The sequence below is a fragment of the Osmia lignaria genome, chromosome 16 (assembly GCF_051020975.1).
Source record: "Osmia lignaria lignaria isolate PbOS001 chromosome 16, iyOsmLign1, whole genome shotgun sequence".
Classification (NCBI taxonomy): domain Eukaryota; kingdom Metazoa; phylum Arthropoda; class Insecta; order Hymenoptera; family Megachilidae; genus Osmia; species Osmia lignaria.
The window spans coordinates 3,584,921-3,612,831 of NC_135047.1; the positions used below are offsets into that span (position 1 = coordinate 3,584,921).

A 27,911-nucleotide genomic window follows, 5' to 3' on the forward strand; every position below is an offset into this window, starting at 1 on the left:
TCGAACAGGATACCTTATATGTGTCGGACCATCGTCTACGTCTTTCTGGATCGGTATAAGGATACGGCGGAGCCGGGAAATCGTCCCTTTCGATCGGTGGCTTGGCTCCGGGTGGAGGTTTCATGGCGTCCGGATAATGCGCCAACTCTATTGGCTCGTCATTATCTACTTGACTGGCCGGTGACTTTGGTCTGGTCTCGCTGAGAGCATCGACCAGAGCTCGCATTCCAGATCGGCTACTGCGTCCACCGCTGCTTCTTATCGAACGGGACGCTGAAATAAAATTGGCCGGTACAAGGATTTACCAGCCGTATCGTTCCCCTTCGACGATCCTTCTCTACGTGTACCATGTTTTTCAACAGACGACGGGAAGAAAAATAAACGAATACTTACAGCTAGGTCTATGAAAGTGCGGGCTAGTCGGAGGTTTGTCGTAAGGCTGTATCGGACGTCTCAAGTATCCTTGGCTGGGCGTTTCGGTCAAATACGAGTATGTATAAATCCTAGACACATCCTCGGATGGTCCGCGTCCGTATTCCCGCAATATCAGTCCAGGACTGCCGGTTCGTGCGGGGTAATACTGGGGCAATTAACACGTATATTATCACGGCTAGACTCGTGTTCTATTCAAATGAATCGTAAGCGTCTGTCATACCGCTAACTTCAGCTATTTACTCAGCAAAGGAAAATTAAAAAAAAAAAAAAAGAAAGAAAAACTCAACGCGCTCAACGCCCTGTCAAGAAACTCGTCGAATATTCACCAAGGGATTCCGAGGCTAACAAGACACGAAGATCTCGCTGCCGAATAGAGGAAGCGTCACTTCCTTTGTCTCTTCTTCCCTTCATTTTCGAAACACTCCAGAAATAGCTCGGAGTTTAGCCGAGGGTTTGCGGGAATACGAATCAATGGGAAACCCTCTGATAGTTTCAAAAGTCCGCGGCTTGTACTTCCAACTATCTAGTAGTACAAACCACAATATCTGAAAACTGGGTTACGCTGGTAAGTGACAGTAAACCAATTGCTCTACCAATGTAACCTACGGTTTAGAACTTTGTTAAATCACAAAGATCTCGAAGTTGAACCGAACTTAAATCGCATACATGATGTGGAGGGGGGAAAATAAGAAAAGAAAATTTTTGGTGTTTCTTGATAGAGCGTGTGTGCTAGGAGATACGTGGCATACCTTGCGACTGAGGCTGCTGTAAGGGCTGCAGAGTGATCCGTTCAGGCTTGGCGTGCGTGACCGCAATGAAAACTATACACAATGACCGTGCGAAAAAAAAAGTAAACAACGATTAAGAAAGCAATAATAAAAAAATTAAAAAAATGGTAAAAAATTAAAATAATAAAATCAAATATGGTAAATTTGTTGAAGTATCATAAAATATATATATATATACTTATATGTATACGTTATATATTTGATATCAAATTTCCGGACATCGAAGCGTGCGGCAAATAATACAACGAGACATGTTAAGGAACAAATGCATGGTTAAAAAGCCACATATCGTCGAACAGAAATGGAAACGAAGCTATACACAAAGCTAGTTTTACGTATGGTACTTGTAAAGCTCTAAAAATCTTCTCTACGCTAAATTTGTCTGAACAACCGACACAAAAATGAACCGAGCAGCAAAGAAACAACGCTTCACAACGAACGTGTCGTACAACAAGACAGCCCAGAATAAGCACGATGCAAGCTGAACTTCGGTGGTGTTTCGGGTCACGATTTATTTTTCTTTTCCGAGTCCGACAGCCATACATTCGGTTTACCTTTCACGGCGATTCAATTCAAAATAATGCACGCGGTTTACTCGTCGTTCAATGACGTACGATGCAATTAAACGAAAAACAATGCATTCGGCTGACGATGACAATGAGAGGCGTGCAGACATCGATTTCGTACGACATTGACAATTTGAAACGTATCGAGTGTTTAGGAGCAGCAAATGACCGCGTATGTTAACCACTGTGAAAACGAACATATGTCGCGATTTTGTTAAGCACGAAATTTATCAGAGAGAATCGTGAACACGATGTACAGAGCGTTGTGTAAACGACAGTTTAAAAATGTTCTTCCTCTTATGAAATTACCAACAATTATACAACACCCTGTACATTTCCCTCGAAATACAGCTACCTTTATGATTCACCAACGACAAAATGAGAAATGATGAAAAATTCTACAACAGAGACGATTAACAGCGAATATACACTTGCACGTTATGATACAATCTATTATACAGGATCAATGTACAGTTTCGCCGGTTAAGTAACGAGATTCACGTCCAGGATAAACGTAGATTTATTAGTTCGCGAGGTTCGGTAACAGTCGAGTCCTATTTGACTGCTTCTCGATATGTTCAAAAGTGATCGGCATATCGTCGAGAGTTGAATCGAATATCTTCTCGTACGATCTTACCTGCATTTCCGAGGCGCTGCTGGAAATCCGTTCGGATTCACGATGTTGAGGGGTGTGAGCTTCACCGTGGCCGTTAACGATACCATTCGGACCACTGGGACCCGGTCCGCAGCGAGGATGCCATATGGCTGCACCTTGTAGGTACATTTCCTCCCCGTCACCGAATGGATCGCCGCATTTGGTGCATCGGGCACAAGTTGGATGGAAATGATGATTATCGCCGGCTTGCAAGACTTTCCCGCTTATGTAACGATTGCAGTAGGCACATTTCACCCCGAATTGCTTCTGGTAATCCTTCTCGCAGTAAGGCACCCCATCTCTGTCGAACAGAAGCATCAATACCTTGCTGTTCGATCTCCCTATTCAATCTTTCTCGAATGAAATTATGAAATCTAGGTGAAACGAAACTGGAGTATGTTACAAGAAATTTCTGATTCTAAACTTTCTCTGATTCTAATCTAAAAACGCTGTTAGCGGTTAAAAAAAATTCAAACGTTTAATCGCGTTTCGTTGTTGCATGCAACTTTCGCCAATTTTGTTCCTGCTAATTTCAACGTCTGATGAGCATTTCAAACGGCACGAGTAATTCGAGGCTCGCTATTTTAATCATGAAAGTGGATCTCATTTGCGATGCAATTTTTAACCGAGAAAAATCGACATTGATTTTTCAAGTTTAAGTGTTACTTAAAGGGGTTAACGTGACTGGACATAAATATCGTTTCGAAGTGAATTTTCCTCACTCACTTTCCCATGTACTCGCCATGGAGCACAGTGTCGCAGCTATGGCACTTGAAGCACCATACGTGCCACTGTCGATCAAGAGCGACCAAAGCTTGACCTTCTCGTAATTGGTTTCCGCAACCGGCACAAGCACCGGGGTCGGAGGGCCCGTCTCCGGATCCTCTGGTGGCAGAATTATTACCGACCGGCGTCGAGGCCTCTCGAACCGGGATACCAACGCATCGATGACACAGAGCTTGACCTATAGACAATGCTCGGTTAGTTGAGATTGAACAGATCCGGTCGACGATCCTCGCGGGACCGCTGACGCATTCTGCACCGCTATTGTCTTTTATTCGAACGACCGATCGTCGCGTATCTTCGCGGTTGATTCATCGCGGGCAAGCACTTTCACGCTTGTTTATCCGTTCGATTTGCGTCTCCTTTTAATATATAAATAGCCGGCTGATTTCCAGACTGTCGTCTCGACGACACTGATGAATTTCACACGGTAAACATGTTCGACACGAGAGTTTTTCTTCATTTCCGTGCAACTTATTCTGTGCATTTCACAGGGTTCAAAGGTTATAACAGACTTGTATCTGGATTCTCTAAAAATACTCGGTTTATCGGTGTGCAAGCTCGCGAAGGAGATCGATAGTACGATCGATCAATATTTGCACCGGCTACAATGATCATCCGAGGCGAGAAAAATTGAACTCGCGATATGTTGGCATATTTTAAACCGTAATCGTTACAAGGACACACGTGCGTAACCTCGTTCGGCTCGACGATGATACACCTAAGTGGTAATTTGCCTTAACGGGTTCACCGGTGCTCTGCGATTCATCCAACAGAATCATCCGTTCCTCCGGGTATAAAACGCAGTTTACGGAAGGACTTACCTTGAACGAGGGACACCTTCGTCCCTTGGCCCAGCAGAGGTTGCCTGCATCTCTGACAATGGAAACAGTTAGGATGGAAGGCATGTTTGTCACCTGCGGTGACCACGTCGCCTTCGACGTATTCCCCGCAACCTGCACACTTTGTCCCCCAACGTTCCCTGTAATCCTGAAAAATAGATGAGGATTCATTTATTTATCGCGTCGCATTATGCGCTACAAATGATCACGTCCTTCGAAAATTTTTCCATCGTTGCGTGTTCTTGTTTTTCTGTTTATGCATATTTTAATACCTTGGTGCAGTAGTAAGAGCCCTCGCGTGCGAAGAAACCACCCTGCGCTAAGCTGGAGTTGCATTGAGCGCACTTGAAACACCCTATGTGGAAATACTTGTCCTGCACTCGTAGCACCTCCCCGCTGCACTTCTTCTTGCAAGACTGGCAGAACGTTTTACCTGTAACAGAAAATAATCGGTGCGGTATTATGAATACTGCTCGGTTTCTTACTGGTACAACGAGCGATGAACAATTGGCCTAGTTTCAATTTTCGATACACCGAGAGAAACGCAGTCCGTTCTCGATGATCCCCTCATTGTTCTTCGCTTATTTCTTACGCAGTATTGGACTTGTGATTAACGCGACGCTTAATCAAGCGACACGATTAATAAACTATTTTCTACCGCACGGTCTCGCCTCGCGACGCATATTTTTATCGCGATCCGTGAAAAGGGTACGGACTTTTATTGAGGTTAACGCCGTCCCGTCAACCTAATTTATCAATCTTAATTCCAGCAAATTGCGTACACGTTTTTCTCCCACAGCCACGTCATTTATATTCGACTGGCTCATGAATTTCCACGAGAATCCGTTGCCTAATTTTAAACGACTCAATTTTATTCTCAGCGGTTCTTAGACGACTTTCGTATCGTTTAAAACTCGGTTTTTCTTCCTCGCAGCGCTTAGAAAGGATTTTCCGTATCGTCTGGGAAAGAATCCAAGGATTTCGCTCGAGTCCACGCTAATTAATAGCAAATGAACTGGAACGGCTGGCTTGTTTTATACTCGCGCTGTTTGTTTGCAGGAAGCAGTGAAATGAAATAAATTCCAGCTGCGACTCGGCGGAAAGAAGCGGTCTTTGCGCTAATTGGAACGAGTATCAATTTCTATCTAATAAGAAACTTGGATCAAAGAAACCTTCCAGACAGAAATTATTCGCAATTATGCGGCTACCTGTTGTTCCATTCCCGCGCTATGAATATTTGATTCGAAAGTTCGGTGTGATACGCGGTCTAGGTTAATCAATCGAGTTTGGCCTAATCGACAGGCGTTTCACGCGTCGCTCGAATATGGCGTGTTACACGCGTAATCCGGTCGCCGATGGAACTTAAAGCGTGACTCAAAGATACCTGGTTGCTTAGTCTGCTTAGCGGTTACCGTACAAGACAAAAAAAGAAGAAAGAAACAGGCCATTCGAGCACTTGTCAGAGTGCACTTAAATACTCGCTAGCCGTCCGGTGTGCATCGAATCCAGGTGAAGGTCTCTTTCAGCCGAGTTCGATGCGGTCGAACCAGGTGTAGCAGACTCGGATACCTGAATTTTCAACGCACCGACTCGTTCGCGAGAATGAAGAGAGAAAAAAGAAACACAAGCAGAGGAACATCCTCGGCAACGATTTATTACCGGTTGTCGGACAGTGAAAAAGCGACGCGAGACGCACGCGAGTCCTGCTACCGACAATTTCGCGATCAAATTGTTGTCGCGATTCATCGTCGCGATTAAATCGTTCACCGAGCCACGAACGACGTTTTTGTCCAGGTAATTTCCGACGTTGCCCGCTTTCCACGCGGTTAATGGACCTTTCGGCCCGCTTTTCAATTATCTCGAATAAAAACGAAGCCGTCTTTTTTGCGTTAATTGATGGCCTGCTTGGAATATCCTTACCGACGATTCTTGGTGAATTGTTTCATCCACGTCGGAGAACAATTAATCATTTGAAATTCGAAGAAAATTTTGCTGAATTTATTCAAACGTGCCTCGATTCGCCGATGAAACTTTGACCGAATGTCCCGATGGGAAAATGGAACGATCGGTACCGGATGACAAAGCGGAATCATAAATTGCATAATGTTCGTATGCTACGACCAACTTGTTCCACGTGTGACCGCGGCAGCTGTTGCACGCGTTCGATTGCGCGAACCTGCCGTTTGTAAAAGTTAAAAGTCGTTGACACCAGATTGAGTCTTTGAACTCGTGAAAGTCTTAACGAACCCGGTTGGACGTGTACTCCATTGCGAAACGACGAAAATAAAGTGATAAGTACTATGTCCTCTGGACGAAGAGATCCTTTGAGTAGAACCAACTTTGGGTACTTGAAACGATAGAATCTTCTAACATACTAATTTTTTAAATGCCGAGTTGTCAGGTTAACGACAGAGTACAATACTAAGTTCTCCAAACGATAGTATCCATTTATTACATCGCGTTTGTCGTAATTCAAACTTGTCAAGCCATTAACGTAACAGCATGTCCTATTAAGATCCAAAGATAGAATTCGTCGACGTATCGCCGTGTCGTTTAACGAGCTAAATGAAAATCTCTGACGTGGTAGAATGTTTTTCCATCGAGCAAAGCTGAATGCTCGTAATGATACGTTCCTTCGCCACGGGAATTATCTTGGGAGACAAAGACTGAAATAACAGCCTTTCAACTTACTAGCGTCCTCGGTTATGCAACAATTGACTCTCTTTTTTTATGTCATCTTTTCCATTTCTTATTTCATATATCCGGTTCTCGGTGATACACGATTACGAGCTACGATCTTTCTTCCATAGGAAACTTTAAAGGAAATAACAGAACGATCTTAACGCGACACGTTCTAGCAACCCCGCTGACTCATGCTACAACTTTTTCCCCTTTATTCTCAGCTACCTCGCGGTGAAATGGGCATTCCTTTCACGCCTTTGGAAAACGAGACGATTTTCCACGGTTGCCCATGATAGCTTTACGATTCAGTCTAGTAATCCCGATGCCGACCGCACCGTTCGAACCGAGTTGAATAAAATTCCTAACAAGCGTTGCACCGTTCCTGAAATAGGTATACTTTTGAGAAAACTCTTCTGCCTAACCCGTTGCTGTTTCTAGGACAATTTTAGAACGTTCGAAGCGTGCCCGACCGGCGCCAGGGAGTCAAAGACAACGGCTTTCAACTCTAATTCAATGATTCAACTAGAAGGGTTCGACGATAAACGTGCTCGTTCCATTAAGTTATCAGTTGTTTTGAACGTAAAGTCACTTTCCCTCCGGTGCGTCTATAAATTACAGCCTATCTGCTAGTTACGATATTGTTACATGCGAAAAAGAAGATCGAAGGAAAGCCTGGGGGAAACACTTGTCCCGAGACAAAGTCGATCGATTTTCCATTATGCAAATAATTTTATTTCCGTCCAGAATCGCGAGAAAAACAATTAACGCGATTCGTTATCGAGCGGAATGGACTGGAGGTAATTAAGGTAATTAAGTTTCTTTCCTGTCGAGGAACACGATCTAGCTCGCGATACGATTCTGACATTCGCGTCGATGCGATCATCGGGACGAAAATACGAGATGATTCACAGGTAAGATCGCGAGGATTGAATCGCGCGATGCTCCAAAGGTGAAAGAGACGAGCGCTCTCGTTTCACGGAACTATAAATTAAGTTTCCCCGCTCGTCTAATTTAGCCACGTTCAAACGCCATGTTTCACGGTGAATTAGACGATCGTTGATAAAGTAGTCGAGATAATATCGTTAGATCTTATATCATGAGAAAGAGCGAGCTGAAGATTTATCGAAGCACTGATTAGATTAAACTTTGGACGATATAATTGAAATCGACTTTTGCCAATGTCTCGACCAATGGCAATTTATCTGAATTGCTTATGATAGAAGGAGAAATCATTTTTAGTCCATCGAATTTCGTGCTTTTAGAGGACGGTTCGCGTCGCTTTAAAAATACGCGATGACATCAGACCGACTCGAGCTGTTCGTGTATTTAACGTCATCGTGTACCGTGCGTTGTCACGTGAGTTTAAAAAGCGACCAGTACCCGCTCCTATATTCCCCGGCTACGTTAATTGCCTATTGAAAATCGATACCAAACGATTCGCGACCGTCTGGCCGGAGTAAAGAACGCTTTGATTCCACCCACCGTCTACCTGGATAACGATCTTCGGAAAATTATTTACCGAGGTTTTTCTTTAGTAATCGAATGCCATTCCCGATAGGAAAGTCTTGATTTTTCGAGTGAGGAAAATCGAGAAGACTACTCGTCTGTGCCACGATTTATAGCGAATTTCGATCGAATCGCTTATGGGAATCGCGGGTTACACTTGGGAGATTTGATTACCCTTTAGTTACACCTATCAACTTACAATTGCAATGAATATTGGGATCCGTACTTCCTAGAGTCAGAAAGGTAGATAGAGCATAACGGTATATGAATTTGCTCGAAGATAATTGCTCCATCGACGTCATTAGAAGATGTCACACCTTTGTGTACATACCTGGCGGATCATTGACCTTGTTACTCGTAATGCAGCACGGATTCTCGATCATCTGTGCGATCTTGCACGCGTACTACAATGGGTATTGTCATCGCAGTCTACATGAATTCATGGCAATCGCGTTTGATCTAATGTTTCATTGAAACGTCACCTCTTGCATCACAATAGTATCATTAACTCTATGAAACAGAACGGTGCTTCGAAAATGAAAATTATCGAATCGTAGAGTATTTGTGATTTACATGTTCATGGAGAAGACGGTCATTCTACTTTGCTGCGTTTCGCAATCGCGGATACGTGTGCCACTTCCAGAGACACGGTAGCTTCAATAATCCTTTGTAAAATTCTTGCCACGGAATTCAACGCGATAATCGGGTAGAAACCGGTAGGAGTGTTCGTAGGAGGATCTCGGAATCTTTAACGAACGATGATAAAGCGGAACCAACGTCGACAGCCGGACAATCGTGACACCCACGAGCCCACTTGTGTGTATGAAATTTTTCTACCTCCTCCAGAATCTTTTCGACGAGTGCTCTTCGGACGGTTCAAACTCCGGACAATCGTGATTTAGTGGAATTTCTCAGGCGAGAAGTCAAGATTCGAGCACGTTTGAAGAAAAAAAATAAGAATGTTATATAATTGAGCTACCACCCACACGGATCGTCCTACATTCAACGAAACCCCGACACGTTAATATGATTCATAAGCTCGTCTAAATGGGATGTGGCGAAACGGTGTTTCCAGGTTACCTAAAATCCCTACTGAAATCCCTTGTTATTAAGATCCCAAAGTTCAACGAACTGCTGTATCATTTACCCGGAATTGCTCCCTAGATTATTCCCCGTCGTCCTATAATGCGAATATAGCGGGAACTTGGCGATAAAACAGTGAAATGTTGTATCCATAAGCGAATACCCAGCTGCTACGAAAGCCGACTTGAACTATATGATTCTTTATCAAATCAATTTTTATGGAAGAGCAACATTTATTTGTGGATGAATGAAATGTTCACACGAATATGATCCAATCTATTTTTTCTTTCAACACGGATTCCATGATACTGATAAGACCCAGCTGATTTAATTCATTCGTGCGTGTTTATATTTCTGCTGTTTTTCATGAACGAACCTGAAAGTGGGTCGCACGAACGGCACTCCAGAGCCTCGTGACACGAGAAACTTAATTAATCCTCGAGGGTTGTGCTGGCGAATTTCGCGGAAAACAATGAGAATAATTTTCTTTCGTGAAAAATTTTCATTTATTAATAAAGTATCATGATGCATGAAACCATTGAAAACTACGAAGATCTCTGAATCGAACGGAAACGAACCGGTTTCGTTGGTTCACGATTCAAGCACGGTGATAATTCACCATCGAGCAACCCGTTCCACATACGATCCTCTCCGCTTCGGTATGTTAATATGATTCATAAGTGGTCTAAATAGGATGTCGCAAAGTGGGGTCAAACGCGACGACCCTTGGAGTGACCGGTGCTTTTCTCCCGATGCACTCTGGGTCACAGGAGAATCACTGATCGAATCCGTCTAACAGATGTTTACCAATCACGGTTAATAATCGGCAAACCGTTTTGCGCATGAATGAAATTTATACCCGCAGCTGCTCACGAAAACGTTCCAACAGTTGTGAATTATTAAAAAATCTTTCAAACACGACGGAATATTTGGCAACAATTAACACGTTTACCACGCAAACGCGAGCTGACCAATAATATCCTAACTGAATTACAAGGTGCGAATAAATACATTTAGCACTCTACTGTCAAGAAGCTATTAGGAAAATAAAAAGAATCAAGTCTACAATATATTTCGTTTGCAATTACGAATCGACCGAGATTCTAGCGGTCTCTTATCAACGCCTAGTCTTAGAATAGCTCATTTTCTTATCAACAGATTTTTGCACAGTCTATATAACAGTGTATCTACGGTGTACCATTAGAAAATAAAAAGAACCGTCTTATGTTATTTTCTTATTAATATTTAATTTAAAAATTGAATAATAAGGAAAGGATTGAACGTAGAATAAAGCTCGAAGTTATATCTTGAACAATTAATTCACCGCAAACGATAATCGTCCGTTGGTTATGCAACAGGATGCAACGTGGCTTTTGTATGCCAATAATTGCATTACAATCCTGCTACAACTATTTGCCGATGTATCGAACGGGAAACGAGCGAAGAATTGAATTACAAAGTGGTTGGCTCGTACACAACGATCGCTTGGCTTTCATCGAACCGTTGCCAAGTTATTAGCGAAACGATATTCAGATAATAACGATTCATGGTAGAAAAATTCACGGTTATTTCGATCGGTGACTAAAAAATTATTATATGCACTTCGTTTCTTCTAGATCAAAACGATCCTGCATCGTCATAAAAGAGTCAAAAGCAACTGTTAACTGTTTTTATCATCGTTGACCGAGAAAATGACATGATTTATGTAACGACTTAATAAATAGACGCGAACATGTAAAGTCATCACCGGACGTTCTACAAACAGCGAAAAAATCCATCGTCGATGATTTTCATCGGCGATCGTTCTGTTTGAAAATTCATCGATCGTGGTTCGAACAGTCACGTTCTTTTTGCTGGTCGTGTCACGAACAACGGTGGAAAATCGTGACGAGCCTCTTCCCGAAGGAAACCAGAGGAAAAAGAAGAAAGTACGACATCGTTGAACTTTTTCGCGTGTTACTCGAGCATCGAAGAGAAGTTAAAGAGACTTTCGACCCGATACCATCGTTTCTTTCTCTCTATAAAGCTATTTGCTATTTGCCGACTTATCTAATCGCATCGTCGCTATCTCGAACGTTCCGTTGTTGTCGATGTAAAATTTAATGTTGTCTTTCGAAAATAAAACCTCGACAACGTTATCTGCTAACAACGGAGTGATGTCATCCTACAATCCGGGAACGTTACGGTGCTTTCACGATTTCATTGCATATCGGCGACGCTAAATTTGCATAAAATCCAAGGCTTCCTTGCAGTGTCCCACGGTTGACTATAAAACAAAAGCTTGAACGTGAAAATTAATCAACCGTATGTCGATTAATCGTTACGTCCGACTACGTAAGTCTGCTTCTACCGTGACGCGTTATCGGAGCATTTTATCGTCGTCAACGAACCCGGTATTAAACATTTAAATATTTTACAATTTAATCTACCGATACCTCTGAAAAATATTTCACGATAAACGAGTACTTATTCCAAGAACCTTAATCGCACTCGTTTCCTTTTGATAGGCTGTAACGAGGAGAAAATTACAGGTGATATCAAAGGCGACTTTTCGCAAAAATCATGAATAACAAGTTACTCGTTTCAACTGAAATGTCTCGTTATTTCTGCCGAATCATCGGGCACGATGGTACCGCCTATTGTTACCCAAGTAATGACGACAGTTCGTTATACGAAAACACCCTTACCTCTCTTCAGTTGCTTTTGCTTATGCTCCTGGTCCTTCTTGACCCCGTTACTTTCACTCGCTATAAAACTCTCGCTCGTCTTCGACTTCATTATTCCTGCCGGTCGCGACGATTGCGTAATGCTCGCCGCAAGGCGGTCTACTACACCTTTTTCTCTGCTTCTCTCCTTTTACACTCGTGATAAGATAATAAAAACGTATATCGCGATTCGGAGCGATGCTAATTTGCTCGATAGAATCTCTTATAAACGTCGAAACACTTTCCAGAGAGAGAGAGAAAAAGAATGAATAATTTTCACGAAGTCACTTGAATTGAAATTTTTATGGGAAAGTACATCACCACACTGTGAGATTCGAATGAATGTAAGTAGGAAGTGATCGATCACTATGGCTGCATTGAAACAACGATCGAACCGGAGACGATACCGACAGCACGAACGCCGATCGCAGACTGACTACAGCCGTGCGGTCGTGCGTCGAGTTCCGTACGTCAAGCAGTCACCATTCTATTGATGCTTATACTTTTTATGCTCGTTTCTACTATAATCACGCGTGTACTTTGTACACGGTGCCCTCGGAATTGGGGTTTCATGAAAAAATAATAAAATTCGAGGTCGATAATTAATCCGCTGCACCCGTTGCACTTGTTGCACTTTGGTGCATCTGGGGAGATTTGGAGCGGAAACGCTGCAATTTCACACGACTACTCTATTTAATTAATTGCACCAATTTGACTAAAAATGCTGTGATTTGATTGGTGACCACCTCACCAATTAGTAAGAATCGTCATAAACGAAGAGCTTGTTCGTAAAGAAGGTTCTTCGGAAGATAAAACGAAAGGAGTTGGTGAGATGAAACGAAGCGTTTGATTGGAAACAGATTACACGCGTGTAATGGAAAACCTATTAATGGAACACAAGCTGGTTTCAATCAAGTATATTTAGTTGCGCGAGATACCTTTCAGGTTGTTTCTCTTGAAATAACTCGCGGTAACTGTTCGTAAGATAAAGTAATTATGTCGTTTAGAGAAGAAACACAGTTAATGACCGCAACAGATGTTATACACCGAGGTTGATCCGTTGGATACAGCATACTTAATTATCTTGTTTAACTGATGAAGATAAAAACATCGTTGTGTGCGTCTGATTTTGTTAATCGAAACAAAACAATGCGATCTTTCAGAGCGATCGGACATCTCTGAATGGACGAACGTAATGTAACAAAGTTAATTAAAACGAGCGTACTATTGGAATAGTTGCGTTTCAGCCTATCCGGTGAAAGTACATCGCGTTCACGGTGTATTAGCAAAAATACGATAACTTTTACCGCTATCAATTAACTAAGGTATATAGAGTAGGGTAATGTTCCTACGCGGTTCTCATTCACGTTTCTCGGTACTGTTTATAAGATCAAGTCACGTACAAATGCAACTGAATTCTGCGGAGCCAAGGAACGTGGTCGTTTGGTCGAGGGCTAACAAAACGAACATCCAAGAAGCAGCATAAATTTCTGTTTACCCTTCTCGTCGAAAGAACAATCGACAATTTTCTTAGCTGGCGGGCAGAAAGAACGAGGCAAATTCTTCAGTTATTTGGAAAGTTAAACGCGCGGCTACTTTCTCGTCGCTTCGTTTCACCTGAACGGAACAATTCTCCTTTCGATAACGAAATTATTGCCTCTCGGTACGAGGACGCGATTTATTATCTTTGACATCAATTGCACGAGACTGTGTTATTACGTTACAAGATCTACGAACATCGAGAGGGAATTCTACACCAACCATGCCCTATCTTCTTTCAAATAATTCTGGTATGCCTTACAAGCACGTATTAGATCTTGTTAATAAATACCTTGGAATCAAAGACATTATTTACGCAACAGGATTCGAAAAGCAAGGTACTTTGCTCCGGATCGGTGAGAAGAAACTTTATCCCCTACGTGTTCGAATTTTTATACAATTCATATGATTCTGCGATTGAAATTCTTTTCGAGAAACGCGTTTCCTTTTCAAATAGCCAGCTCATTCGTGCGAAATTTAAACCACGTTAAACCCTCCGGATTAATATTAATTCAAAGCGGAATACTGAAACGTTCCGCCTGTTTCGCCGCTGATTAACTCGTTAAAGGCCAGCGGTAAACTCAAAATTAAAGCAGAAAGAAAGCCACGCCGGGTTCCCTTGATCGCTTTACTTATCTTATCAGCGGAACAAGTTGAACGCGACAAAACGAGAGCACAGGAAGGATTGCGGTCACCGGACACCTTCGAAGTTAAACGGATTGACGTCTTATGCAATCATTCGGTTCGCGTGTCCAATTCACCTAGATGTTACGAATCATGCCAGTCGAGCTTGAAACCGTTACGGTGCAAAGTTTTTTTGCAATCAGGAACGAACGATAAGTTATCGAGTAATTGCTTTTGGTTCGAAGAGGTGGGGAGAAGTTTAGTAGCCTAATGGTCGTTAGAAGCGCAGCTTTTCCATAACGACAAGTGCTCTTCAGATAAGAAACTCGCCTTAAAAAGGTTGTACGTGATTCAGTCACGCAGGTATTGACACTCGACGCGCATCCGTGACTATCTCGTCTTATTTTTCCCTCTCGTTTCGCGTTTCTCTGATTCGATGCACGGATACGCGGCCGTCACGCATTCCTGATCGCGTGTTGATCGATCACGCTCCAACGAATCTCTCCACGTGCTCCTTTTTATTCCACAATGAAAAAAAGAGCATCGTTGGATGAGCTTGTGTTCTTTTTTTTTGCATAGAAATCGCGTCCCATTTATTTTATCTAATTTTATTCAATCTGAGCCTGAGCGAATCGAGCCTTATAATATCGGAGAAGCAAGAAATGGTATTTAAATTTTCCTCTCTTTCAGATAGGAGACCACAGAAGAACGAGACAAAAATGAATATTCATACGTAACTCTATATACTAATCGGATAATGGACAATATTTCGTCGCATTTCACAGATTATGCAACTTCAGAGTTACGTTACATCCACTCTGGAGACTTCCTCGAAGGACCTCCAGCTACTAGTAACCCGAATACAGTAGGTAGGTGAAATATCGATTCGCAAGACATTGGAGAGAAAGGACAACGGATTTGAGCGAGTGCCTTTTGCCAGAAGGAAACGGGGGTATTCTTTAGAATCTCTAGCTTCCAGCTACCACCGCGAAGGATAAATATTTCATAGAATTTCTATTCAATCTTATAATCGAGTCGTGCGGTATTACAGGCTACTCGCATACCTCGCTTACTTCCAATATAACTTATCTATACACGAAGACCTTGCGCAAAATATTCCTGGATTTCATTCCACGGTCTCTACGTTTTCCTTCAAACAGAATACTTCGTTCTGCACGCGGTCTACGTTAACGATAAGATCTCGGGTACGAAGTTTTCTAAACAGCAGACTGCTAGTTAGCGAGCACGTTACAAAAGGGTACGGCCACTGCAATTTCGATGCATTTCACTCGACGGGATTGTCCCTTCCGGTTACTAGCGCAGCGTGAATCGAATGCAAGGGGGGGGGGGGTGGTATCGATCTGCACCGCTTGCAGTTTCACTGAAAGCCGGCAACGGAGTTAACGACGTCGCTTTGAGGGTGAGACCCTTGTACCAAATGTATGTCAATATACAAGGGTCGCAGAAAAATGAAAAGAAACGGAAAAATCAATACGATTCGTCGATTGTATTATTTAGAGTACGTCTGACGCTGTTCGATTACGCACACGGTACTCTAATAACGGGCTTTGCCTCCGCGAAGAGTTCAACCTTCATTCCGCGTTATTAAAATACTATTTAGAAATTATTTAACCGCGAATGCAACAGCTTATTTACCGTTTCATATAATGGAGCCACTGTTGCATTCGGGTTGAAGTATGCGATGAAATTTGTGAATGTATAAATACCGAGCATAATTTGCTGCGGAGGAGATAATACAGCGATTATACTCGAGGGGAGTAAATATTTAGAAGCGATGAACGACATATGGCGCCATGTCTGAAAACCGGATTATTCGACTCTCAATTGTTACCAGATTGATAATAGATCGTGTTTGACACCCATCGAATACGATTGAATATTAACTCGTTAATAACTAAATGAATCGTTAGTAGAATGAAGAAAAGTGTCGTGCGGAGCACGGTAAGCTGCAGTGCATCGTGCAACTCGCGTTGCAGTACGTAGCTACTCGTCTGAACGTTGCGTGCGTATTGAAGCGCACGCACACGGCACATCGTGGCAAGGTACGGTTGCGTGGGTAGAACGCATAATTGCGAGAGCGAATTTACGAGCGTGGCGTCCTCAGATACCGTCCTGAAATTGCTGGTACACGTACACCGGGACCAAGCGCACGAGACGTTCGATTCGTGTTGATATTTCATAGGATTAAGGGACAATGGCTAGGGATTTTTACGCGAACCCGGCAATTTTATATATCCTCCGAGTACACGCCTACGTATATGTAACTCCCTACATAAGAATTAACGTTTGTATTCTAAACACGCGAGATTACGCAACGGTTATGACACGTTGAAAAGGCTCGAGGACGGTGCACGATGCACCGTATCGTTTCCACCTCTGTTAAATCAATGAAACTCGCGACAAAAAGGACGACGAACGGAGGAAAAAAAAATCGAAGGTCTGCTTAGAGAGAAGTTGTAAAGGTGGCAGCCCTAGGGCGAAGATCGAATGCAAGCCACAGCTTCGCTCGAGAATGCAGGTCACGCTTAAATAGCGCGAAAACAAAATGAACAGGAAAAACAGTCGGCAGAGGTACTGTACGTGTGTTAGGCTCACCCTAGGAAACGTCAAACCAATGGTTCCACCTATTTATAGCCCCTTCGAGTGAGTTTAGTTATACGATCCTTTCGAAAAACATTGCTCGTCACGAGGAAAAGACCGTGAAAATTAGGCGGAAATTGCACGATATACAAGGGCGTACCCCACTAACACATACTTTTAAGACTCTTTGGCAAGTGCAAGCACACAAACCACGCACTAACACAGTCAAAGCCGACAAGCGTAGTCACGGAGAGAGAGAAAAGCTAGCCGGCATTCACCACTTGGTTTCCGCCTTTTACTCACCCATCTTTACGGCTGACACGAGTTCCGATGCTTTTGATGGCGGTTCGTCGCAGACGATGAGTTACACGATCATATCACACCACTGGTCACGAATAGAAACAACCCAGCCACGGGATTTCACTTAAGAAATCGCGGTAAATGCAAGAGACGTTCTTACCACTAAACGCTCGACGTCCGACATTTTAGTGGCGACCGAGTGCTACACTGCGCATGCGCGTGGATTGTTACATTACCGTATCTAGTAAATTTATTGCCCTCTTCTAAGTTTCCAACAAAATTTTTGAAAAATTATTTAAAATTGTATATTGCATTTGTATATTGCAATACAAATTATTTAAAATTGTATACTGTGCATGCACGTGGATTGTTACATTACCGTATCTAGTAAGTCTATTTCCTAGTAAGTCTATTGTGTAGTAAGTCTATTGCCTAGTAAATCTATTGCGTAGTAAGTCTATTGCCTAGTAAGTCTAAACAATAAACTTACTAGTCTTACTAGTATCTGAGTTTCCAACAAAATTCTTGAAAAATTATTTAGAATTGTATATTGCAATAGAAATTATTTAAAATTGTATACTGCGCATGCACGTGGATTGTTACATTACCGTATCTAGTAAGTTTATTGCCCTCTTCTGAGTTTCCAACGAAATTTTTGAAATATTATTAAAAATTTTATATTGGAATACAAATTATTTTAAATTGTATACTGTGCATGCACGTGGATTGTTATTTTACCGTATCTAGTAAGTCCATTTCCTAGTAAGTCTATTGCGTAGTAAGTCTATTGCCTAATAAGTCTATTGCGTAGTAAGTCTATTGTTTACAACAATACGCGGGCAAGATGGCGTCGGACGAGGGAAGCAGAACGATCATTCTACGTGTTATCCTAGGTAACAAAGTTTTGAAAAATTATTTAAAATTGTATATGTTGATAAATTTTACAAAGGTACATAGATTTTCTTGTTGAAACGGTACGGGAAATACTATTCCAATATTTCTCAATATTTGTCACACGATTGGGGGTCTCGCGATGTTTACAACAATACCCGCGCAAGATAGCGTCGGACGAGGGAAGCAGAACGATCATTCTACGTGTTATCCTACCCAACAAAAGTTTTGAAAAATTATTTAAACTTGTATATTACAATATAAATTATTTAAAAGTGTATACTGTGCATGCACGTGGATTGTTACATTACTGTATCTAGTAAGTCTATTGCCCTATTCTGAGTTTCCAACAAAATTTTGGAAAAATTATTTAAAATTGTATATTTTGATAAATTTTACAAAGGTACATAGATTTTCTTGTTGAAACGGTATGAGAAATACTATTCTAATATTTCTCAATATTTCTCACACGATCGGGGGTCTCGCGATGTTTACAACAATACGCGCGCAAGATGGCGTCGGACGAGGGAAACAGAACGATCAGTCTACGTGTTATTTGATTGTGCGTGCGAAGTGAGACGTATCGGGCCTTCGATTACTGCGAATTTATAAATTAATGACTTTATAAACTATATAGTGACCGTACTTATGAAAATGAACTATTGCGTTTCGTGGGTTGTGCAGAAATGGAAGCAAGACAGTTCGTGGGATTCCAATGGAATTTGGCGCCGTTGAAGTCAGAGGATTGCTAACAACGTGACTACGCATCGGTAAGTCTTTAACAAATTGCTAATCTACATCACGTTACTTAAATGATGTTGTAAATTGATTATTACGTATAATGAGAGATAAATAATTCATAAGTACTACGCGTATTATTTGCATTCTTGCAACTGTAATACGATTGTGCTAAACATGGTTGAATGTCAAGCGAATTCAAGCACGTGACAATTGCGTAATATATCTATAATTATGTTTAAACGTACATTATTTGGAGTAAGGAGCAGTTTATTCGTCATTAAGCTTATTAGTACATTTCATTTGATACTTTTATATTATTTCAACTTCGTTGGTTATGAGATTCGAAGCCCTGTTGTTAGTGACATCTAGAGGTATGTGGAAAAAACGACGCCAACAGCCATTTGTATGTAAACATACTTCCTCACTCGAGAACGATGACACATAATTCTGTTTCCATACCACACCTTGTATTACACTGTTTGAATATTGATACTTCTTCTCAATTCTACTAACATCAGAGCATTAATTATATTCTAAAATGGTTATTTAAGAATAAATTCAGTTCCATTAGTACAGACCACATACTCTAGATGGCAATAGCATACCATGGCTCGAAAGGCACAATGTTTATTTCCATTTTCAACGATTTAAACAAACTGTGAAGCTATTATTCAAATTACAACTATAGCCTTACAAATGTTTGATTCTGTCAATAAGTTGCATATTTAAAGTTGCTTATTTAAAAAAACAATAGAACTTAAGTTTTATTTATCTCTCCATTCTCCACCAGATAGCGTTGGTGATACTGTTTTCAAATTGCGCATTTGAAATAAAATTAAACATTTACATTTTCAACTTATTATGTAAATCACTTTGCATTAATAGGATGATTTCTCTAATTTCTATACAAATTAAGTAGTTATAACATTTTGATTAGAAATGCATATTATAAATGAAGACGTCATATTAAAGTACGATAATTTACACTAATTTAACCCGCAGATAAATTAAATCTAGAAAATTCCTTCTTGAAATTAAATTGACGGAAGTTTTTACGTTTATTAAGTAAATAAAGTGTCAGGCATGGACAGGCACACAACAGCGTAATTTCTCGCTTCATTATTCGCTAATTTATAATTTTCTGATGATTACGTCTTCTTGACCATACGGTCTACGAACTAGGAAGAGATTCAATGATATAATTCAGTGTACAGATCCAATGAGAATCTATTCTTCGTTATATTTGAATTCCTCGCTCTTACATTCTTGATTTAATGGTTGCTGATTTAAATTTACCGCTTTTCAGTCCGCTTCGTTAGTTCGTTTATATTAAAGACTCTATTCATCTCTCAGAATCTTCATCCTTATTGAGGATAACATAGTTACTATCCGAGTTACACGAACATTTTCTACGCATCATTTCACATTTTTTTTTTTTAATGAATTCGCGTTAAATTCAACTGCCCCGACGAACCGTAAAATTATACAGCAATATTGAACCAGAGTGAAATTCACTTGCCTCGAATAATTACGAAAACACGTTGCTTATTAACTGGTTTCGGGTCGAACGCATTATTCATCTTTTTTCTTTTTTTTCATTACTCGTTTGTCAGACTTAATATCATCGATTAAATATGAAATGTAGATTAAGTTCATTCGACACGAGATTGAATCGTATCTCGTTTCGGACAAATAACGTTTTCCATGAATTCGAGAACGATGAACATGTTCGTTAGCGGTCGCGTTTCGGAGCAGATAAGATGATGAGATCGCGACTTCCTCCGTTTCCTCGTCGACGATGCAGAAACCGCAAAGAGGACGACGATGAGTTGAGACCGAAGGGACGAAAGGGAGGATGGTTAAAAAGACGGCGATTAGTCAAGCGAAATCGTCCATCACGTCTGAACATACGAGGAACATATGCGGACTAGCTTCTGCCGCACCTCTCGAAATAGAGAAAGTGAAAGAGAGACAGACGAACGACCAGCAGACAACTAAAAGTACAGAGTTCTTTTCGGCTAACCGCCTACTTAATTAAAACAACATTAAGCCGACTGGCTAACGGCGAGAAACGTTGCTCTCCATGGACCGTGCAACGAACAGACGAACCGCGAAACACCACAGAGACGAAGATAGGTGGAAGAAGAAACCGTCTACAGGGTGGGTCTGACGATTTTCATAGGTTATAATTGTTGTTTGGATAATAATAGACATAGGGATTCGATGGTATAGAAAGCAGGATCTTTTATTTTTAAATGCAACGATGCATCGTAAAAATGCAATTGCATTACTGTCTTTACGGTCGCGAATAGCAATTACAACCCGCATGTCTCACCCTGTATACTCGAGAGGAGAGAAGAGCAGCAGCATTTCGTAGCTGTTAAATCTCGGCTGTAACTGCCGTTGCTTGGCTCCCGTGCCGCCTCATAAACTACGTTCCTTATTAAATTATGTACATTTGGACGTTCGCCTTGCGCATCGTATATCCCTTCATCTTGGAAGTGGCCAGTTGTCCTCGCCGACCGATCGTATCCCTTGCTCCGGGAATAACCGAGATTATTACTCTAAAGTAGTTCTCCAGCTCGATGGACGTCGAACCGTCCTTGGAATCATGCTCTTTGTGTCCTGAGAATCATCGGGATTATTACTAGTCTTCCAGCTCGATGGATATCGAAAGTCCTTGTCAGACGATCGTACCTTTGCTCCGAGAATAACCGAGATGATTACTCTGGGATAGTTTTCTTCTTCGATATCGAGAATACGCTTCAAACGATTGCTTTGAATTCCTTCGAAGGATGAATTCGTTATTGATTATCGAGTAGTTTCACGATACATTATCATTTCATTAAGCCTCGTTGATTTAATCTCTCGTCAATGATTCAGTTTGCATTCGATGAAACAATCAAGAGTTCATTCAATTTCTTCCCTGTTCGATTGATTTTAACGAGGAATTGTTCGGGTTACATTCAACTGGATCTCGTATCGAGGATTATCAAAATACACGGCTGCTCGAGCCGAGACTAATTCAAAGTAGACACGCGTGCTGCATCAGAAGTGGAAACACGCAAGCACGCGCTAGCCAATTAAGTGCAATGCCGAAGACGAAAGGGTGAGAAATGACCGTGACACTTAGCGGTCTTAAGTAGCAAGATTTAGAGACGACAGGTGCTCTGATAGTATCCTGGCCTCCGTACCCCCTCGACAACACGGCTCCATCGGTTTTCCTTACTGATGACCGCCTCCGGGCGAGGGAAAATATTCGAATGTCTGCCTTTTGGCAAGCAACGCCTCGCGTATTAATAATAAGCGCTTGACTCGTCGCCAACTGTCCCAACTTCTCCTCGTTCTAACGAATCCCTGTAAATTACTTTGAAATTACTGAAATTTGTGTAAAAGCTGAGAAACGCGAAAGATTAGATTTATCTAAATTTTCTTTGCTCCGAAGGGTGGGAAAGTTCAGCGACGTTTGTACAATTCCAACGTTTACGCTTAAACAACTAAGAGAAGCGCACAAAAGCGAAACACTCGGGTTCCATGAATAAAAGAAAACAATGTCCGCTTTTACACCAACCTCTTGCCACGCACGTATCGTCACAATGGGACGTTCTTCGGGGGTAATTTAAATGGATCGATTCGCCCGAACGAGGGTGGCCTGGGTATATCGTGCAACCACGATGTATACAAAGAGGTAGACGGCTATATTCCGCGAAATGTAATAAAGATGGCGAGGAAGAACGAGGCGGTCTGATATGGACAAAAATGACCGCCTACGAGGTACGTATTTGACGTATTGTTAAGCAACGCAGCGAAGCGTAGCTCCTTCAGGAACTCGCCACGTTCGTTCTTCGCGAACAAGACATTCAGACTGAGCTATTTTGTGTCCAATAAGTTCGTAATTGTTGTAAATTATGGGAACCCTTGGTAAAATACATAGCTTGTGAAATGGAATTTTTGAAATTTAAAAGTCGCGAGTTAAAACGCCTCGAAGAAGGGAAACTTTTATGCCATTCAAGAGCTGCTCGTTTCTTTATGCAAAACATTTCATTCCTGGCTAACGCGTGCTCGTGTTCGTTCTATTATCTACCCCAGACATCGAGCCAAGGAGGTTTTGTTTGGTAACGAGACTGGAATCGAGACGCGAGTTACTGAACGAGTTTAATTAGCCGCTGCACGTTTGCCGCTGTGGGTTAACTTTGGAGCGTGGAACGTTGATAAATGACGCTTTCCTTGCGAATTGTAAAAATAGGATCTCCCGCGAGCACTCGCGAACTGGAAAGAGATTTAAAAGATTCAAATTGGAAGTAAGTGGTAATTAGTCTGATTTTACCATCCTTTTGCGCGTTGACGTTACGAATTCAATTTGAACACTTATGTTCTTTTGTAATATTATTTTTCTTTCAAAATTCATACATGTATGTTGTTTCAATGGAAGGATAGACGTTCTCGTGCAAAGTTCGATGGGATTGTCTCAAAAGGAACATCCAACTCTTTGCGGTTACGCTTTTGTTCCTTTTTTCGGCTTTTTATTAGTGAATGATCACCTGCGTCTGTCAGGTGTTTCGGTAAGGAAACGGATACAAATTCATCCCTCTTATTTTCTCCGATGGATCAATAGCACAGCTCTTTTCGTACCCTTACATTTCTAGCCGTTTTCAATTCGGCTTCGTAACGTTGCGCTCGGATAATTAATGGAGGGTGGGCCAACACGAAATTTTCTACCACTGAACATCGGTTGTTACTTGTTGCATCATACTACTTCTTTCGAATTAGGTTCTTGTAAGGTTTTTCAGAGTTAGAAGTAAAATATTTTATTTCTGGAGTTTGAAATTGTCGTACGTTTTAAACCTAGCAAGTTGTAAAGTTAATCCTTCTCTTCTCCCAATTTAACGCGTTGAATATACAATTTCGTCCTTTTCAATTTCAAGTGACGCGACGAGACGTTTCACTCGGTATTCTTCAAGCTTTCGTCATCAGTGGCAATCTTCCCGAGCAAATTTCTTGCGGTCGACATCGATCGAACGTTTCGAAACGCGTTCATTTGCAATTGCTTAGCTGCTGATGTCGCGGTCGTAGAACAGTTTGGTGAAAACCGAGAATAACGCACGCGTTTGCCAGTAATATCGTTCTTCATTTATGTATACGGGAATGGTACATTAGCTGACGCCGCGCAAACGGTAGTGACACCTGAGCAACAGCAATAATCGTATACAAACGGCAGTTCGCTTTATAGTTTGTTGAGTCGTCCGTGGCGCAGCTTTAACGGCGTCCATTATTTTTCTCGTTCATCCATATGCGCATGTTTATTGTGCGGTAAAAATGATCGAATGCATTGCATCTCTGATGTTGCAACTCTGTATCATCGTCCGATAAGTGTTCGAATAAGTTCTACTTAGAAATCTATCTTATCCTTACCACTTATCACTTTTTCTTTATCTTTGCCTTTAATACTTTGTTTATCTCCACGTTTATGTTTGCGCGAATTTATCGCAAGTTTGTTGATACTCGTGACTATAAAAAGGTGCACCCGCGAGGACGTAAAATATTTAGTGATAATAAATAAAAATTATGGAAGAATGGAAAGATAGTAGGTATTTTGAAATTAGAGCATCGATCTTCTTTGTTAAGTGAAGGATACTTGAAAATTAAAACGCGAAGTTTGAATTATTTATGGGTGAGAAAGGAAGCATTTTCTGTGGATGATAAATAAAAATGGCGGTAAGAATGAAAAGGTTTCCGTTGTTAAGCCATGAAACGCAAAGGAAGTGAAAAGAATGTTTCATGGCTCGGACAAGTTAGCCACGTAACGAAGGGTTTTAAACACATTGTTAAAACTCTACTTAGTGCAACTTTTATGCATTCGACGAGGGCACGCCCCCGCTTCCTGGTCCAGGTTCCCATTCTGCGAGCTGCTCAGAGCGGTTGGAATCGAATTTTCTATGGAGATTGCCGTTGTTCCTCGGGAACACTAAAGAGTTAAGGGCCTCTTAAAATGGCTGTCGTTTGTTCGTAACAGAGGCAGCCACCTTCCTATCCGCTCCTTCTTTCGGCATGGGTTAGCTGTTGGTATTATTATTATTATCGCGAAGACGAGTCCCTTGGCATAAATAAATCGTAAATCAAACAGCGTCATAAACGTCGAAAAGCTTCGAGACAGTTCGGACTGTGCGATCACCGCACAATGGTGGCGCAATTTCGCAATTTCAACGCTTATAACCCTCATCCCTTTGGCACCCTCTCGCTTCATCTTCCACTACGCCCACTGTCTTCGCTCGTCGCGAAGGGAGTAGAATTTTTATTCATCCTATCCTCGAGATCGCTCGCGAGGAATACGCGATTCGTTCGCGGTGTGAAGAATCGATTTCGAGGATTTCGTTCGCGTACCTTCGCTGCGGTCGCGTGACATCGGTTCGACGGTTCGAACTCGTTTTCGTCCTTGCAGAATTCACCGGGTGAATTATTACAAGTCGTCCAAGATTTATTAGAATTTTCCTTTGATGAATAATCACCAACGTAACCGCGATAGAGTTCGATAGAGAGCGAAGGGATTAACGTTGCAAAACTGCTTCATCATCATTTATTGGACGCAATGTTTCTTTTTCGTTTGGTTACGTCTGATCGGATCGTTCCGATCGAACAATCCCTTCGAACCAGCCTGATTGTTTTTCTTTGTATTAGATTAACACGTTGAATACCGAAGGGTCACTGGTGACTTGTACCAGAAATTTAAGATAATCGAATAATTGAAAGAAATAGAACACCTAAGTTAGGATCAATTAAAACCTTGGACCGATTGATCCGCCCGTTTAGTCTTCGTACCTCATTACAACCGATGATTAACGTTCCCTCCAGTTGTACATAATGGAAAGTTTCATTCGATCGGTTTGATCTGGAACAACACGTACAGTTTGCCGGTCAATTATGATTCGTCGGATGAGAATCCGAGAAGAGTATACGCTGTTGGCGTTGCTACTTTTTTACGAAATTTCCTCCGGCGGTGTTATTAAGGGATAAGCGTTTTCTGAGCACGGTATATCTCCGGCCGGAACTCGGCGTGTGACGCAACACGATAAAGAGGGACTAATTGCAAAGACGAGGTCGGGGATTGGGTAGGTGGGTCGGGTGTCCAAGTTTCAAAATAAGAGCAGATCCGCTCGAGGGTGCAATTAATCACGCCGGAAAGAGAGCTGCCTTCCGGCGTTTTATTAACCAATTACCCGGGACTCGGTGTATTTGATGCTCCGAATAAATAGCAGGCAAACGGCAACCGAGAATTCATTAGCGTATCATTGGACCACCAGTGCCAACTTTATCCTCTCTTTTTTTTACCTTTGAGCGATGGAAAAACCGGAAATGATGCGATACAGGGATAAATTTATCGGTTCGGATAATTGAGCAATTCTCGTATCAAAATAGAAATAATTTATGATAAATATACTCAGAGCAAATTTTTGCTAAGATTTTTGAAAGACACTTTGTTACAAGCCCTCTCTTTCTTTCCCTGTATCGGGAACATGAAAACGTATTTGACACAATGGCAAACCGTTTCTTAACGAGCCTGGATGATTACCGTCGGCCATGCAACGCGAGCAGAGGACTCGTACGTTCTCGTACGACAACAATACAGAGGGAATAATGAGAAGAGTCGATAGCCAGCGGTGAATGTCAGACAGAACCGAACAAGAAGATGACGATGAAACACGTTCTGTTCCCCAGAGTAGAATCGGCAGGATCTCATAAACGAAATTCCAAAAAGTGGTCCACTCGGACCCGCTTCCATGCGAGCCAACCGAGAAAAAAAGGAAGGAGAAAGTGAAAGAGAAAACGAGAAGAGTCTGTTCCGAAAATGCGTGATTTCGTGAGAGCAAAGCGCACCCTGGCATTGTGCGAGCACCCAACAGTCGAAAAAATAAAAGAAGACGTCAAGGGGAGAATGCGGTGATGAATAGGGAATAGAGATGGGATTCAAGTATATTTCAAGTAGAATTGAGCAGACTCCGATCCTATTTTCTTACGGTTTCAAATGAACTTGTACGAATAATTTGGCGAACAGACGAAATGAAACGTCAACTTTTCCAAGTAGCATTCGAATGGGATGAATTGAAACTTTAGAATCGAAATTGACTCGGATTCGTGAGCGCATATCGAAGTTGATCCCATCCGTAAGCACGGTGTGCGGTTTGGTAACGCGTAGCGTGTGGCGTGCATACCACCGTGGTTGTATGTCTCGTCTGGTTTCTTCTCGCTCCCCCGCGGCTCTCCCTCTCTGTCCATCGTTTGGCGGAGGTACCATGCGGCGGCACCCTTTGATCTCCCATGGCCACGCCCCCTTTTTTCATTTTTTCACTCCTTAAAAGGCAGATGGACAAAGTGTATTGTAAAGTGGGCAGCGCGCCCAAGAAGACAGTCAGCGAGCAAGAGAGGAACAGATAAAAAGATAGATCTAGGAGAATGGTCGAGAAGGAAAGGAGCAAGGGGAAAGGGTGAAAGGAAGAGAAAGAGAGACAGTACGCTGTAGGTGAGGCTGCTGAGGCTCCGTGTCCAGTTACAATTATTAAGGACTCTCCAGGCTTGCTCGAGAAAGAGGAGGAAGAAGAAGAAGAAGAAGAAGAAGAAGCCACACTGGGAGAAGGAGGCAAGAATCGGGCGAATGCTTCGCTAATTATCCGATCCCCGCGTCTTGGGGTTAATGGGCCGAGAAGGAAGGACAGAGAAAGACCGTACTAACCAAGAAAGAACGGCAATATCCAATTGATCATCCGACAAACCTTGCTGATGAACGAGGAACTTCCTATCCCATCCTGCTCCTCGGTAAAACCTGCTGCTCCGATAGGCTGGCGATATTGGACGAACGACTTGCGCGTTAAGTCACCCATAATTCTCCATCGTTCTCGTGTTTTGTTGCTTCGATAAAGAAGAAGATGTACGCGTCGGGTAGAAAACTCTTTTACGTGGGGGGCCTGGATTGTTTACAGCACCAGCACGGCTCGTTCTGTTCGCTCGTTTTAATTTCCCGTTTAATCGTCTCATCGTTCGATCCAGACTGATAGGCTAGGCTAGTCCGGTTCTCGCATTAATTAGCGAGAAGTTTACAGTGGATCGAACGTTAAGCCGAGTACACACTTGGCCACGATATAGGGCAATTTTCCCTTAAAGATTTGGAGATATTCCAT

The 27,911-nt window shown here is 42.0% G+C and overlaps 2 protein-coding genes across 17 annotated transcripts in view; one reads left to right on the forward strand and one right to left on the reverse strand.

The window, feature by feature from the left end:
- Unc-115a (actin binding LIM protein Uncoordinated 115a) overlaps window positions 1-17,317 on the reverse strand; it is a 24,936-nt gene extending 7,619 nt beyond the window's left edge. For 7 of the 16 annotated variants that reach the window (XM_034316345.2, XM_034316344.2, XM_034316339.2 and 4 more), the window contains exons 1-8: window positions 12,028-12,494; window positions 4,342-4,502; window positions 4,052-4,217; window positions 3,171-3,408; window positions 2,427-2,745; window positions 1,185-1,256; window positions 394-580; window positions 14-273 (exon numbers count right to left, since the gene is read on the reverse strand). In XM_034316345.2, coding sequence (XP_034172236.1) covers window positions 14-273; window positions 394-580; window positions 1,185-1,256; window positions 2,427-2,745; window positions 3,171-3,408; window positions 4,052-4,217; window positions 4,342-4,502; window positions 12,028-12,118 — 1,494 coding nt within the window. In that variant the 5' untranslated portion in view covers window positions 12,119-12,494. Of the gene's footprint in view, window positions 1-13; window positions 274-393; window positions 581-1,184; window positions 1,257-2,426; window positions 2,746-3,170; window positions 3,409-4,051; window positions 4,218-4,341; window positions 4,503-12,027; window positions 12,496-17,112 lie in introns of those variants that run through there. The other 9 variants (XM_034316352.2, XM_034316350.2, XM_034316346.2 and 6 more) reach the window with 3 other exon arrangements.
- Window positions 17,318-17,892: 575 nt separating this feature from the next.
- The window catches only part of LOC117600650 (uncharacterized), a 61,496-nt gene continuing 51,477 nt past the window's right edge, over window positions 17,893-27,911 (forward strand). Inside the window, exons 1-2 of the transcript XR_004580496.2 lie at window positions 17,893-18,002; window positions 18,685-18,770. The gene's annotated coding sequence lies outside the window, so the exon portion shown is untranslated. The remainder of the gene's footprint in view (window positions 18,003-18,684; window positions 18,771-27,911) is intronic.